General features: G+C 42.2%; 1 protein-coding gene across 1 annotated transcript; it reads left to right on the forward strand.

Moving 5' to 3' along the window:
• Nucleotides 1-13,585: 13,585 nt before the first annotated feature.
• On the forward strand, nt 13,586-14,507 carry LOC148032587 (uncharacterized). Its single transcript, XM_087684128.1, has 3 exons — nt 13,586-14,026; nt 14,118-14,264; nt 14,349-14,507. Exons 1-3 carry the CDS (start codon nt 13,586-13,588, stop codon nt 14,505-14,507), a joined length of 747 nt encoding a protein of 248 aa, XP_087540254.1.
• The last annotated feature ends 934 nt before the right edge of the window (nt 14,508-15,441 follow it).

Below are 15,441 nucleotides of genomic sequence, written 5' to 3' on the forward strand. Positions count from 1 at the left end.
TTGTGACTTTCAAAATTATAGGAACTCTCTCCTATAAAACCACAATACTACCTTTGACTTCTTGTATATTAATAGCTTTGGATATTTATCAAAGTACACACACATCCACACACACACACACACACTCTCTCTCTCTCTCTCTCTCTCTCTCTCTCTCTCTCTCTCTGTGTGTGTGTGTGTGTGTGTGTGTGTTATGTGTGTGTGTGTGTGTGTGTGTGTGTGTGTGTACATGGTGTGGCTTTAAAAAGTTCTTTTAACGTATATCAAGACAAGGTAGGATCCTTATTAAATTAGCCATCATCATCTTTACGGTAGCCCATATTTCTACGTTTGATGTAAGCTACTAGAATATTATTATAATGATCTTTTAATAATTGTAGATATGTTTATTTATCAAAATATTAACTTTTTAAAATCTATTTTTTATTTTCTCTCTCTAGGATCTCTTACAACACATTTTTTGAGACCTCAAATCTCTCCTAATGTAGCAATGAATTGTAGCATGTACCATTTGTGTTACTTCGAGCATGCAGACTTAGGCGATTAGGTGTTTCCTAGGTCTACCTCACAAGTGAAGCATCAAGCCTCATCCCACAAGGATGATTTGGAGATTCTTAAAGACACAATTAGGATCTTAGGGGACAATAGTCTAGCATCGAGCTAAGAGAGTCACAATTTCACAAGCCATCATATACTCAAGGTGCACAAGCATTGCACTTGGTCTGATGAGAGTGAGAAATAAGGTGGAGGTGAGCATCCACCCCTCTCTCCCCATAAGGCATAGACTCACACTAACCCCCTAGAATGGTGTTAAGTCGGTATACTGAATCGGCCCTAGGAATACCCATGTGTGTTGGCCCTTTTCTAAACTTTGGAAAAAGTCCACTTAGTAGCTGATGAGGTCTACCCAACCATAGGATAGTTTTGCACAGAAGGATTCTCCACCCGCTTTTCTTAATGTAGTATATTTTAGTTATCCAAGAAAACATACAAGGCATGCTATGAAATATATGAGAATAACTTCCTTGATTAATATTTACATGAGGTTCATTGGCGTATTCTTAAATATGAATACCAAAACAATCATTTTGGAAAACATAGTGATTTATATTATAATCTCAAATAAAAATATTTTGACAAGTTTAAGTTCCTCCATCCATCGAATCCTTTTTACATTAGTTTTGAGGTAGGCTACTCTCTCAATATCAATGATGAAGCAATAGATACAATGCCTAATAATATAAAGATATCTACTACTTCATTGGCTTCGAGAGGCTATCCTACTTTGAAACTAAACTAAATAGACTTTGCTGGGATAGAGAACCTAGACTTGTCAATATATTCTTATTCGAGGAACCAAGAGTTAAGATAATAAGTCTAAATGATCAAAATGTCTATCAAGTTTGAAATGGAGAGCAAACCAATCCAAATACTGGCTAACCATCCTATCTTATTCTTTTTGGGCCTTTCAACGCTAAATCACATTGGTCTCGTATAAGTTTTCTTCCCTATCTTAGGACGTGAGTTGAGATTATATGATGAGAAAGTTGCATTCTTGGCAGCTAATGCCCACTTAGAACCCTTTTGTTTGGTGGATGTACTGTAGATGATCTAAAAGTACTTGGATTCGCACTCCCCACCTAACCCTACCTAAGAGCAAGGATCAACCCAGCACTAGAATCTTGATGATACAAAAATCTAGAATCCAGAATCCGAGGCAAAAGCCACCCAAGCTAAGATGGTAAGCGATTGGAAGCTCTCGATCTCAGCTTCGCTCTGATACTACTGGTGCACAGATCGGATGCCGTATGTGCACGTAGTGAGCATTAGAAGGTCCCCAAGAACAAAAGAACTCTACTTTTTGCACACAAATCAATGTAGAAAGCTTGCACGACATGAACAAGAGACCAATTGGGTGCAATCTCCCCCCATGCCTTGTGTGAGCGCTCCACAAAGCATGTATTTTATATATTATTCATCTTCAAGCTCAAATAATAGCCCAAATTACAAAATAGCACGCTTTAGCTTTTGAGTTTGCTTTTTGCCAATAAAGAATTAAAGCTAATGGGCACCCAAGAAGTCACGCATACCCAAATACAATGTCCAATACAAGTATTTAAATTGTGTGCCCATGTGCATATAAAAATAATAAATAAATATCAAGCACTTTGATAAATAAGTGTGACAAAATATTGACGATTACACGCTATCCTCCAATGCTTTCCAGTGCCACCGCTGCTTGCTCTACACATCAACTGAAGCATTCACAATTGTTAGAAAAATAATACAATTAAACTTACAAAAGTGAATACCTAGCAGTCTTCAGCTACATAAATAAATTGGTTAGAAATCAATCCTAACCTTAATTTATCACAAGTGCACACTCTAAACTCATAAACGTTTATTAATTTAAATATGTATTTTGCGGAATTACTTGCTATGGAATCACCCATGTACACATAAAATTAACAAAACACCCGAAAAGGATAGGCATCCCCATCGACTTCTCGCACAAAGAATCAACTTTGTGTATGAGCCCCGGTAATAAAATCTTACGGAATCCACCGCGAAACCTCACTGAATCCACCGTGGCATGGAATCCACCGTGGAATATGCCTCCTGGCATCAATTGAAAGAGGCTTACATGCTCTCATACCATACTTGGATAACATATCCACGCCATACTGACTTTGGGACAACCATATACCATCATCACATCTGATCACCTCAATACCAAGAAAGTATCTCAGCTCACCCAAATCTTTCATCTCAAACTTCTTCTTCAAGAAGTCAATTTCAGCAATCCCATTGTCACTGTCACCTGTAAAAATCAAGTCATCCACATAGATGACTATGATGACCAAACCTGCATCTCCCTTTATCACATAAAGTGAGTGATCAACATCAGAAATACAAAATCCAATATTGACAAGATACTCTCCAATCTTGTCAGACCACGCTCTAGGTGCTTGCTTCATCCCATAGAGCACCTTATTTAACTTGCACACATATGTGGAATGCTCTAAATCCTCATAACGTGCTGGCTTCTCCATATATACTTCTTCTTGTAATTCACCATGCAAGAAGGCATTCTTAACATCCATTTGCTGCAAACTCCAACCTTTGGCTGCTGCCAAAGCAATCATACATCTAACAGTTGCCATCCTAGCAACTAGACTAAATGCCTCTTCATAATCTATGCCATATGTTTGAGCATAGCCTTTTGCAACCGGCCTAGCTTTATACCTACTAACTGAACCATCTGCATTATGCTTGACTTTGTAAACCCACGTACAACCAATAGCTTTCTTACCCTTAGGTAAGGGTACTAAATCCCAAGTCTTATTAGCTTCTAATGCAGCCATCTCCTCATCCATTGCTGCATCCCAATGAGCATGATCAATAGCATCCTCAAAACAAGTGGGTTCAACATCCTCAACTAGTTTCACCATATAAGCATAATGGTGAGTTGTATAACCTTCAAAACCAAATCTTTTAACTGGGTATCTGACCCTGCTAGATCTGCGTACCACCAGATCACTCAATGGAACCTTTACATGTCAAGAATCGCGTGGTGGGGGGACTTGCTCAAGATGCTGCACCGAATACACACAGAATACACAAGGAGAAGCTCACTCAAGAGACAAGAAGAGAGATGGAGGCCAAAACGTTTTCTTGCTGGTTTCTTCTTCTTCTTGAACCCACTTTACAATGTACACAAAGTATAGATAAGATACAACATAAAGGAAAGTGTCCTACTAAGTTAAACAATGCATAACCGACTACACTAGTCGATTGGTGCTATAACTATGCCAACTCTAAATAGGTGTAACAACCTGAATATAATAAGTAATGAGTCAGTGGCCATGTGAGAACCATAATGACCACCGACATGCTAAGTGTAGACGTGTGGACCCATCTAACCAGGCGGTCCATCATCAATGTCTGCATGTGTTGAGCTTGTCATCTCAACATTACATTACTATGAGCTCTCTGTACACTTGGTGTCTTAACTGAAGGAATACCAAGCTCATCATCCAAGCTCTCAAAACCACTAGAATCTCCATCCAGTCCCAAATGACTGGTAGGTGCATCATTACCATCCAACACTTTCTTCTTTCCTTTGTCCTTCCCTACAACACTTATAGATCCACCTGAAGATGTAGGGATACTCCTTACTCTCCCAGACCAAGGGCTCACTGTAGGTGTAGTACTAGATGATGTTTCTAGTCCACTAAGACTCCATGATTCTTGTTTATCTTTCTGCACATAACTGTCCTGATCATTATCATTATCCAAAACATCACCAGCAAGTGTATACTAACTTCTCATCTCATCAAAGATAACATCCCTGCTCACTCTGAGCTCACCTGTGACAGGGTTATAATAGCGATACCCTTTCTGGTCTAAAGAGTATCCAATAAAAATACATTTTCCTGCCTTTGGATCAAGCTTCTTCCGTAGCTCATATGGCACATGAACGTATGCAACACACCCAAATACCTTCAAGTGCGATACATCAGGCTTCTTGCCAAGAAAGCATTCTTCAGGAGTCATTCCATGAACTGCAGTTGTGGGAGTTTTATTCATAACGTAAACAGTAGTATGAACAGCCTCAGACCAAAATGTTTGGGCATATTCTTTTCAACCATTAATGCCCGTGCAACTTCTGCAATATTTTTCAGGAACTGATCCTGTATTTCGATGCAATCTTACTCTCCTGCGCTACTTCTTAACAAGAGCATTCACAGCATCAATGACATGTCTCCACTCAGTCTTTAAACCTGAATCAGTAGCTTGATCTTCCAAAAGATCATCCAACTTTTCCTGTAAATCAGCATCTGCAGCTTGCAAAAATAACTCCACTTTCTGCATCTCCAAAGCTTGATGTTCAGTCCCATCCAACTGATCATAACGGCTTTCAAACTCTCGCAGAAGAGCGGTAACAGAAAGTCCCTTATTAGGCATAGAAACCCATGCTAAAAAATTCCTGCGATTCATAAGACCTGTATCCTCCAGGAAATATTCATCTTTTAATGCCTTTTTAAATTCAGCCCAACCTGCATGTGCCTCTTGAATTTCTGCAATTCGACCTTCAAGAGTGCGCACCACGATCCGCAAGAAGTAGCAGCTCCAAACATCTTGAGAAACCCCAAAAAACTTCATCTTTTCTTCATACAAATGCAGGTAAGTTGACACTTGCTGGCCATTAAACTGCTTCATCTCCTGTTGGACAGCTTTCAAGGCATCCATAGCATCACTGTCTCGTTTTGCATGAGCTTGCTGCTGCATATACATGGTAAATGACTGAAACAGGTTCTTCATAACATTATCATCTGTCATCTCTTCTTGCGAGTCTCCCATCTTGCTGATGACGCAGCACTTTCACGTCGGGTTCACCAGAAATGTTGTAGATTTCGTGTAAGGGCTGCTGAACACGGAGTTCAAGTTGCAACAAGGAAAGAGCTAACAAGAAGAAATCGAATTTGTGATGCCAAAGTTCACTATATTCCTTGTCAAATAAATTACATGAGGTCCATGTTCAGAAAACCTGTTTTGCATTCAGGTTTTTGAAGACAGTTATGCCATTGGCATATAGGCTTGCATTCAGATTTCAGCAAGTCTGTGTGGAGGAAGGTTTCAGTTGTCTTTGTAATGTCGAAACTCATGATCATCAGAACAAACAGCTATGATTTTGTCATCTTTCTCACCCTGCTTTATCATTGGCATAAGACCAATTTCTCTTGTTCAAAGGAAACATCCTGGAACAACAGGTTCTTGCATAAGGACCAGCAGGAACAATAGGTTTTTGCATAAGGACCAGCACATTCATGGAATCATTAACCTCAAAGAGAGTTCGGAGAATAAAGCCATAGTTTTGAGGGTACACCACTGATGAATACACCACTCAATCAACCTTGATGAGCCCTGTTTTCTTATCTAGCTCATACTTCACTTTGCTCCCCTTTACTGATTTCAGCAACACAATTGAAGATAGATGGAGCTCCAGGTCCAATCTCTAAATCATGCCAGGGGTGTGCTAATGAGCAGAGAAAAATGAACGTTCTCTCAACGGTATCACCAGAAATGTCGTCTGAAAACTGGTCGTTGTGGTCAAACGTTTACAGCCTGTTTTGACATGACGTTACACCAGGCCATCGCAGATTACTCAATAATGTCCTGGGAATTCTCAATAGCCACGATAACCCATGCAGCTAACTGTAGCTTCTTCCAAGTCTTATCAACATTGATGATCAATATACTATCAGAATGCCTCTACCACACATATCACTCCATCTGAAAGTCGCAAATCCTGGTACCGAGATGCATATCAGCGGGCGAGCATGAGTTGGAAGTCGGATTCCTTCATAGAGAGCACCATAGTGGCAGTCGTGGCAGCTTCTTACGAGTGATCTCGGTTTGTCAAAGAGACGATCTGCGCTCCAGCTCCTGCCTGCCAAGGAAAGGGCAACAAAGCTTGTCTGCGTGCGCACTAGAAAAGAGCCTGAGGAGCGGGTATTCAGAGAAGCTCTCCACAGTCATGGGATTCAGAGAAGCTCTCCACAGTCATGGGCTTGGTGGGGATTATTTTCACAAGCCCAGCATCGTCATTCTTTATGAACTTCGACCATTACATCCCCTTGCTCATCGAAGTCACCTCCATCATAGCAGCGTCCTCATCCTTCACTCGGAATGCTACTGTGTTGAAATGTTCCAAGTCAAAGTCCCCGTTTGTCTGCCTTCAAGATCCGATTCAGTGATCCAATCACAGCTGGTGGGGCTTCTGAGCTTAAGAGAATACTACTCTACTTGATTCACCCCGCCTATTAACAGAGCAAGTTACAAAAACCTTTTTGCTGGCAATCAAGAATACGCCTCGCTAATGATTCTACAGTGAATCTCAGTTTCCCTGTTCCCTGGCGGCCTGATCTGGTTTCACAGACTTCAACAATTGCCACCATAGAAAACCTTCGGAGGATGAACATCTCGAAGACAGTGAGTCCCTGTCGAAGTCCTTCCTTCCACGATATGTTCGGTCTTCAGCAGCTCTGATTACCACTGCCTTTCATAGCTTGGACCATATTGATGCTTCCGATTTTTCTCTGCTTTTTCTCGTGATCATGGGCTGAAAATCCCCCTTCAAGCTGCGTATTCCTTTTTCGATTCCCCCAGACGGTCCTCTCCACTCTTTTCGTAATAATCTGTAGTGTCGTGATATCCTCCTTCCTGAAAAATATCTAACAAGGCCAAAAATAGATTGAGGATGTCCAAGTAGAGAGCGACTGAGGCCAAAATATACTGATCGTAGGTACAGTTTTCGATCAAATTGTCTCTGTCATAGATTTTATAAGCACTAAATATGATGGCTGCAAGGGCCCCATATATGGTCAGGGAAAGCCGTCCTAGTGGAAAGAAAGCCTGGATGAGTCCGAAAAGTAAGAGAACCATGAGGCCTGCAAAAAGCATGGGACTTAGGAAACTAAAGTCATAACCTTTCTTTGCTGCCCAAACACTACAACACAATGCCGCCATACACGCGTCCATTACACGTGAAAAGTTACGGGCGCGTGTATGGTCGTTTATACTTACAGCAATATCGGGCGCGTGTATACATGCATGTAACAGCGCGTGTATATGCGCCAAGTCAGGCGCGTGTATAATTGCATGTGAGGGCGCGTGTATTTGCGCGTTAAGTCTGTCATAATACACGCTCTGTTACACGCGACACAGAGCCTAACTACAGAAATCCATTTCTTTTCAAAACAGAAAACCATTAAGTTTTAAAAATGTCATTGTGCATTGCAGTGTTTACAAACCATTACAAAATCCCACTACATGCACTTACAACAACGTAATATATTGAAAAATATATCTTCATATGGTTATTGAAAGACAAAGTATACAATAGAAATGTCATGAATTTGGAACAATACAGTGATGGATTGGTTAGGGTTCGATCTCATCTTCAATAAGATCCATCCTTGCCAAACGATCAACATCAATATCCATTTGATCAATTTGTAAGGCTACGATTAAATTTATTCTACTATCGCTATTTTGCCCATTGATAATGGTACCGATGCCTTGATCATTCTCATCATCATCACCATCATCCTCAATGGAAAGGTCATCCTCATGATCATGAGAAATGGCACGCTCATCCTCATTATCATGATCATCTACATTGGCATGTTCGACATCATCTTCTTTGCGGCTTGCCACATCCTCCATATGCTCCATATCAGTGAATGTATTATACATTACTTTAGAACGTGGTGCAATAGGGATGACATACCACAATTTACTGTCATGCACCATTGGCAGATAGATAACCTGCTCAAATACACATAATTCATTAATTAATTAGCATATCAAAAGTCAAGGGGTGCGCGAGCTTAGATATATATGTACATGAAACACATTTGTAAAAAAATGCATACCTGCTCACATTGTTGTGGCAATACGAGCCTATCTTTCTTTGTTTGCCAAAACTTTGTAGAGTCAATAGTTACATAGCCACTTGCATGGCATTTTATCGTTGCGTTAGGCCCTTTTTCCACCACGTTCATTTGCCATTTGACATCCAAAACATACACAAAGAAGCGGCGAAAGTCAAGTCTGTATATGTCTTGGATTGTGCCACAATAATCATCCATTTTTCCATTGGCTCCCTCAAAGCTACTAATGACACCGCAATCTTGTGTATTCCTCTTTTCATCTATTCTTTGTGTTTGAAAATGCTTGCCTTCACACCATATAGCATTGAACATAGTGCACTGGACCAAAATATAAGCAATATCTATGTAAGCAATTAATGTGAATAAATATGAAAAGCCAATCACTTACAAAGAATGCAAATTTACATTTGTTCTATGTACCTTTAACATGCATCCTCGTGCATACTCCCATTCTTCCGCCGTGATATGCAGCCCCTCATCTCTCTCTGCTCTCTCCATTTCCTCATGCAACCAATCAACATGAATATCATTCGGAAGTGTTGCTAGATGCTTAGGGTACGCCTTACGAGAGCCATGTTGCCTCCGAAAGAGAGCTCTGTCTGCTTGCCTTTTTGTCTTTGCATCCTCGTATCTTGTAACCCATCTGCTCATCACATCACTATTAAGGATGCAAGTGAAATTAAGATCATCAATCAATGTTCTCTCAATTACTTTGCTCTGTCCTTTTCCTTGAGGCACAATAGACGTCATCCTCAAGTCCTCTTCATTGCTCCATAGTCGCGGCAAAGAGCTATCCACCTGATCAAGAAATTCTGATATATATACAAGAGACTCTTGTATCAACCAACCCTCAGCCATGCTTCCTTCGGGCCTTGCACTTTGCCTCACAAAGTCTTTTAAGGTCTTCATGAAGCGCTCTAGGAAGAACATCCAACGGGCATGCACAGTGCCACATAAAGCAATTTCATCCACTAAATGCACAATGAGATGTAGTTGACTTGTGAGAATGGTTCGCGGAAAAGTCTCCTCTACCATACAAACCACCTCCACTGCCATAACACGCGCATCATCCAATGTGGCTGGATCAATTGCTTTGGAACTAACATATCTGAAAAATAAATGCACAGTACATTATACCTCATGCACATTCATTTTGCAAGGTATAATGAAGGGTGATCTTGCATGGGATTTACATACCTCACAAGCTCGCCCATCTTATAAATACATCTTTTCAAACTCCTGTCTGCACAATGGTCGATGCTAGTAGGTAGTATGAACTGCGCACATAAGAGCACATGTATATTTGGGTTAGGGCATTACAAAATTTAATTTCAACCTACAATAATTGGAAAACACTTACTTGGAGCATCTTGTGCCAATCGTGGGACTTCAACCCATGTAGTTGCTCAACCCCTCTTTTCTTAGTGGTTGTAAACGCTCCCTTCAACGATCTCATGCATCCAGTGGGAGTACGCAAAGTGGTGATGGCTTGCTTTACCTGCTTCTCCTCCTTCTTTGATATAATCCAGGGAGCAGGCGGAAGACGAACGTGCCCACCCTCCTCTCGTGGCCAAGCTTGACGCATACGTCCTGCGACCTGCAAGTCCTCCCGTACGCTAACATTGTCTCTTTTACCAATAACATGTTCCCAAATACTAGATCCCACATTCTTGAAGATGTGCATGGGATCAAGAAGATGGTTGATCTTGAGATGGGTCCAATATGGTAGCCGGAAAAAAATGGAGTACCTACACAAGGGATTGCAGACTGTCATCTTTATTCCAACTTTAGAGACTACACAAAACAAGATTGAAAACAATGGAGATGTACATGTTCATGCCATCTGGAGGAAGAACATTTGAAGACTCCCAAATACGCTTCCAATCTTTTGCACGAAGTGTCTGTGGATGAATGTTCCTCTTACTAGGAGCATATTTAGGGTGATCTGATGGGAGAAATCGATGATGATTATCGAATATGGTCTTACACAAACCATCAGCATACTCATGTACCAATGAAGGGCCACATATAGGACATGCATGTTTACCCGATGTCCTCAAACCTGTTAAAATAAAAAAAAAGTTAGAATAATAAAGTCAATAGTTATAATTGATATAGCTAGTAGTATTAGAGTCGGGAGGTAGTTAGAATTCTTACCAGAACAATCGCTGTATCCTGGAAATCATGCATTGTCCACATCAACACTGCTTTTAAGTCGAAGTGTCGAGAGGAGGGAGGCCTACTAATGTCCACTACCGCAACACCTCTCCATAGTTCCTCCAACTCATCAATCAACGGTTCAAGATAAACATCCATATGCTTGACTTTATGTTTCCCTGGAATCAGAAGGGATAACATAAGATGTCCCTTCTTGATCGCCATTGATGGTGGAAGGTTGTAATTCACCAACACAACCGGCCACACGCTGTATGCGGTGCTCTTGAAACCAAACGGATTCACTCCATCCATACCTAGGCCAAGTCTCAAGTTTCTGGGCTCTGTTTTAAAGCTGGGCCACTCATCTTCAATATGCTTCCAAGCAGGAGTGTCTGCATGAATTCTCCACATGCCATCATCCGATCGATGCGAGGAATGCCATGACATGAGCTCTGCTATGGATTTGCACTTGAACATGTGTTTGATGCGAGGAATTATAGGAAAGTGTCGCAAGACTTTACGAGGTACATCAAAACTCTTCACATATGTTCTATACCTTGCTTCACCACAAGTGGGACACTGTCGAGCCTCCTTATGCGTCCCACGAAAGAGAATGCAATCATTGACGCATGCATGTATGCGATCATAATCCAATCCTCCAAGAGATGTCACATAGCGCCTCGCTTTGTCTCTTCAGGTGGGTAGTCTATTCCCCTTTGGAAGCATGTTTGATAATAGCCTGCATCCAATATCATCAATTAGCCCATAACCCTAAACCCTATACTGTAAACCAAAAACCACTAACTCAAATTTGCAAGTTACAATGCTTACTTCAATAATGCGTCAAGACTTGCATTGCTCCATCCATAAACTGTTTGTATATTGAGCAGTTCAAGTGAAGCACGTAAAATAGAGAATGTGCACCCTTCAAAAACCGGTGTCGATGAAGCGTTGTAGAGATGCTCTTCTTCCATATCATTGTCGTCCACACCTTTGCGATCATCCCTAAAAAGATTCCGCACCATGTCATCAAACACTTCCTCTTCCACAACTTCGTGGGGTGCAGGGCTATTGTCATCCCTTTCCCACTCATCTCCGACAACAGATCCCGAAGCTCCAGCATCATCTCATCGACGCTTTGCATGCTCTCGCCGTGCGTATGGCACCATGTTAGGGTGTGGTACTGCATCCTGCTTCAATCACAGTATATATATTACAACGCGCTCCATTAATTTGCACACCATGAGTTATTTTAATACTTTCAATTCACATCTTCTCACCTCTAAACCTGTTTGAATCCATTCTCCATACATCGAGATGTGATTCAATGTAATTAGACGCGCTCGTACAATGCACCCTTGACATCGATTACACGTACACTTGATCCTTTGTGCCAGCCACACGTCGCGATCACGATGACGCATTGTCTCATCCTCACCAGATCTGCTTGAAGAGGATGATGACATGCTATGTCCAAAATAACCAATACAGAAGTAGGATCAGTTTTTAGTGAAATCATACACATCCTATGCACAAAACAATGGATACACAAGAACAATCAGTTTTTAAAAAAAGTATAAACAGTCTCTGTGTCGCGTGTACAGGCGCGTCTACAATGTATTCTGCTGCGCTTTTACACGCGCTTTTACACGCGTGCTTTTTGCGTTTACCTACCGCGCGCGTCGCTTTCTTTCTTTCAAAAGCCCTCTTTCAAAACACTTCTTCTTCTTCTTTCTTTGTTGCTACAGTACCTCTGCCTCCAGCTCTTCCAAACCCCCGAACCTGCCTCTTCCAACCAGCCTTCTCCCTCTTGGACTACCCAAAAGAAGCAAAGGGTGCAGACAACACAGAAAGGGAGAGAGAAGCAAGAATCAACGAACTCACTTTTCAAAGACTTTTCAAAGAGGTTGGTTGTCGTTTGTTTGTTTTGGCAAATCTGTCGCTTTCTTTCTTTCCACCCGTGCTATGTGTACTTGAAAGCGACAGAGGATAGAATTCACACACATTGTATATGTGCTTAACTATTTATTTCTTGACAAATGACATCCGTCAAGATAGAGGAAAGAGAGAAGAAGGAACCCTTGTGTATGTGTTTAGTCATTTCTCCCTTGATGGACAATGTCCGTCAAGATAGAGGAAATAGTTTTTGTTTTTCATGAATTTCGTCACTAATTCGAAATGAACTTCTTCTTTTGGCTTATGATCTTCTACTAATTCGATGTTTGGTATTGTAAGAGATATGTTTATTTTCTAGAATGGTAGATATATGTTGTAGGTTATATATTGTAGGAGATATATTGAGGAGATATATTGTAGGCGATATGTTTATTTTTTATATGCATGTTTTGCTTGGTTCATTGAGGCGGAATTTCGACGCTTTGCAGATTCTTCATGGATCCAGGCTCTTCCTCCGATCCGTGGGCATACGCCACTTGGATGATGGAGATGATAAACCATTTTGGGCGCCATCCTAATCCAGTGGAGCTGTCAGAGTATATGCATGCCCATCCTCCTCCTAGACTCCCAGGTCACACCGCGCCCCCAAGTACACAAGCCTCTCCACTGCCGTCTACGCCTGCGAGTCCGGCGAGACGTACCCCTGCGCATACATGCTCACCGAGGAGACACACCCCTGCACGGACACACTCACGCACACCCTCCTCTGTACCGTCACTGAGGGCTCACGGCCACCATCACGTGCTCCCTCACAGCCACAGTCACGTACACAGTCACGTGCAGCCACCCCTAGTCATGGCTACTCCCGCAGTACAGATGAGAGCCGACGCCGCAGTAGGGAGAGCGGGAGTGGAGGATTATGCGGCGGGTGCTTTGGTGGGGGGGGTAGTAGGGCACGCGGTGAGAGAGGGCATGGAGGGAGGCATGTACGAGGAGACAGTGAGGAGTCGGAGGAGGCGAGAGAGGTGGAGGGAGAGATTTTCTACGATGTTACGGATAGGGGCGGGGTAGTCATGGATGCGAGAGGGAAAGAGGTGATGGAGTATATGCGGGGGGTAGTTTCAAACATGTATAGAAACTGTTTTGTAAAATTTAAAGATCATGATAGCCGATTAGTTAGGGAGGTCCTAGATAGTGTACATAGTCGGTACCCCAATCCCCCACGAGCGACATTCTCGGATGTATGGGGAAGGACGCGAATAAGGGAGATCTTAAGTAATAAAAGATCTCACCTTAAGAAACTCGCGTACGATGATGGGGTGAATGTAGCTGCGGGTGGCTATCCTTGTGAGAAACCTGCCACTGCCCACAAACGCGAGTGGAAGGAGGCAAATAAGCGCGCAGAGGGAGGCGTGAAGAGCAGGCAGCATGTGGAGGCACGACGGATCCAGATGGAGACCATTGGATCGTCGCATTTCGGATCTGGCGGCGTCGAGTCGTGGGAGGCAGAGTTCGTAAGTAACTTGCCTCTTTATTTGATTGTTTGCCAAATTCATTGATTCTATGATTGTTTTGATCTTACAAACTATCTTGATTATGTTACAGCGACGGGTTATGGGGAGGAGGCCCACAGCCCTCGAGACTGGGTATGCTCGCCGCAATAGCAGACGTGACACGTGGGCCATCTTCAGAAACGAGGGACGTATTACGGATGCGCAGTTTGACGCGGCCATGAGACCATACGGTCGACAGGTACTTGAAAACTCTAAATGAATGATTTCGGTTTATTTAATTGCATATATATGTATACTTACATACGGTATATTTCTTGAACAGGCACAAGCTGCTGATGCTCCTGCCCCTGATGATCCAGCCGCCACTGCTGATGTTCGTGCCACTGCTCCTGGTGGAGGCGAGCACCACTCATCGGAATATACCGATGCGAGCTCCTCTGATCATGGAGAGAGCACAGGGTCCTCATCATCCTCTGATTAGCTTTCAGAATACTGTAGGATGTGGTTGTACAAAAAAATTTTGTAACTGAAGCCATGGGATTTTTTGCACCTAGCTCCCTATTTGACTTTGTATATATTTGTTCCTAATTAAAGCCATGGGCTATTTTGACATATGGACTCCCTTGTACACAAATGTATCATGTATTGACAATGTATTGAATCGTGAGTCTTGAGTTGTGTATTAAGTTTTAGATAGTAATATTGAATCGTGTATTCATAGAGAGTGAGTCTTGATTCGTGTCTTGAAATCTAAATCGCTCTTTTTTTATGGTGCAATGCACCAAAAAAAAAATCCAGAGAGTGCCTTTGGGTGGCTGGATGCTGGAACAGCATCCAGGCACTGAAAAGCACTCTCTGGATTTTTTTTTCCCTCTGTAATCGCGTGTATAAGCGCGTGTCATCTGTCAAAATCGCGTATATTTACGCGGATAGTCTATTAGATTCGCGTGTAAATTTGCAGCAAAACTGCGCAGAACGCGTGTATGGGGTCGTGTATTCGCGCAACTGACTGTCACTGTACACGCGCTTTTACACGCATGTCTCTGGCCGCGATGATACACGAGCTATTACACGGGCCCGACACTTTTTTTCCCAAGTCATTTTGTGCGGCTAGGAGCGCGGGTATGAGCCTGATCCCTTGTAGTGAAAATGTGTAGGCAGTAAGAGAAAGCACAACAGCTGCTGTCAATATTAGTGCCTCCAATATAGTTCTTCCTTCTGTATAAGCACAAACTATGCCAATTGTTAGACTCATGGTGACTGTGAAGAGGCCAAGCAGTGTCTTTCCACCAATAAAAAAAAACCCAAGAAGCTTTTATGCTCTTGAGGAATCTTAAAATTCCTATTACAAGAGAACTACTCCACTGCACATCTGCTTGCTCAAGTGCCTTCGCAATTGTCATCACCACCATAAT

The sequence above is a fragment of the Lygodium microphyllum genome, chromosome 8, assembly GCF_053477565.2.
Source record: "Lygodium microphyllum isolate KBCC chromosome 8, Lygodium_microphyllum_v1.1.10, whole genome shotgun sequence".
Classification (NCBI taxonomy): domain Eukaryota; kingdom Viridiplantae; phylum Streptophyta; class Polypodiopsida; order Schizaeales; family Lygodiaceae; genus Lygodium; species Lygodium microphyllum.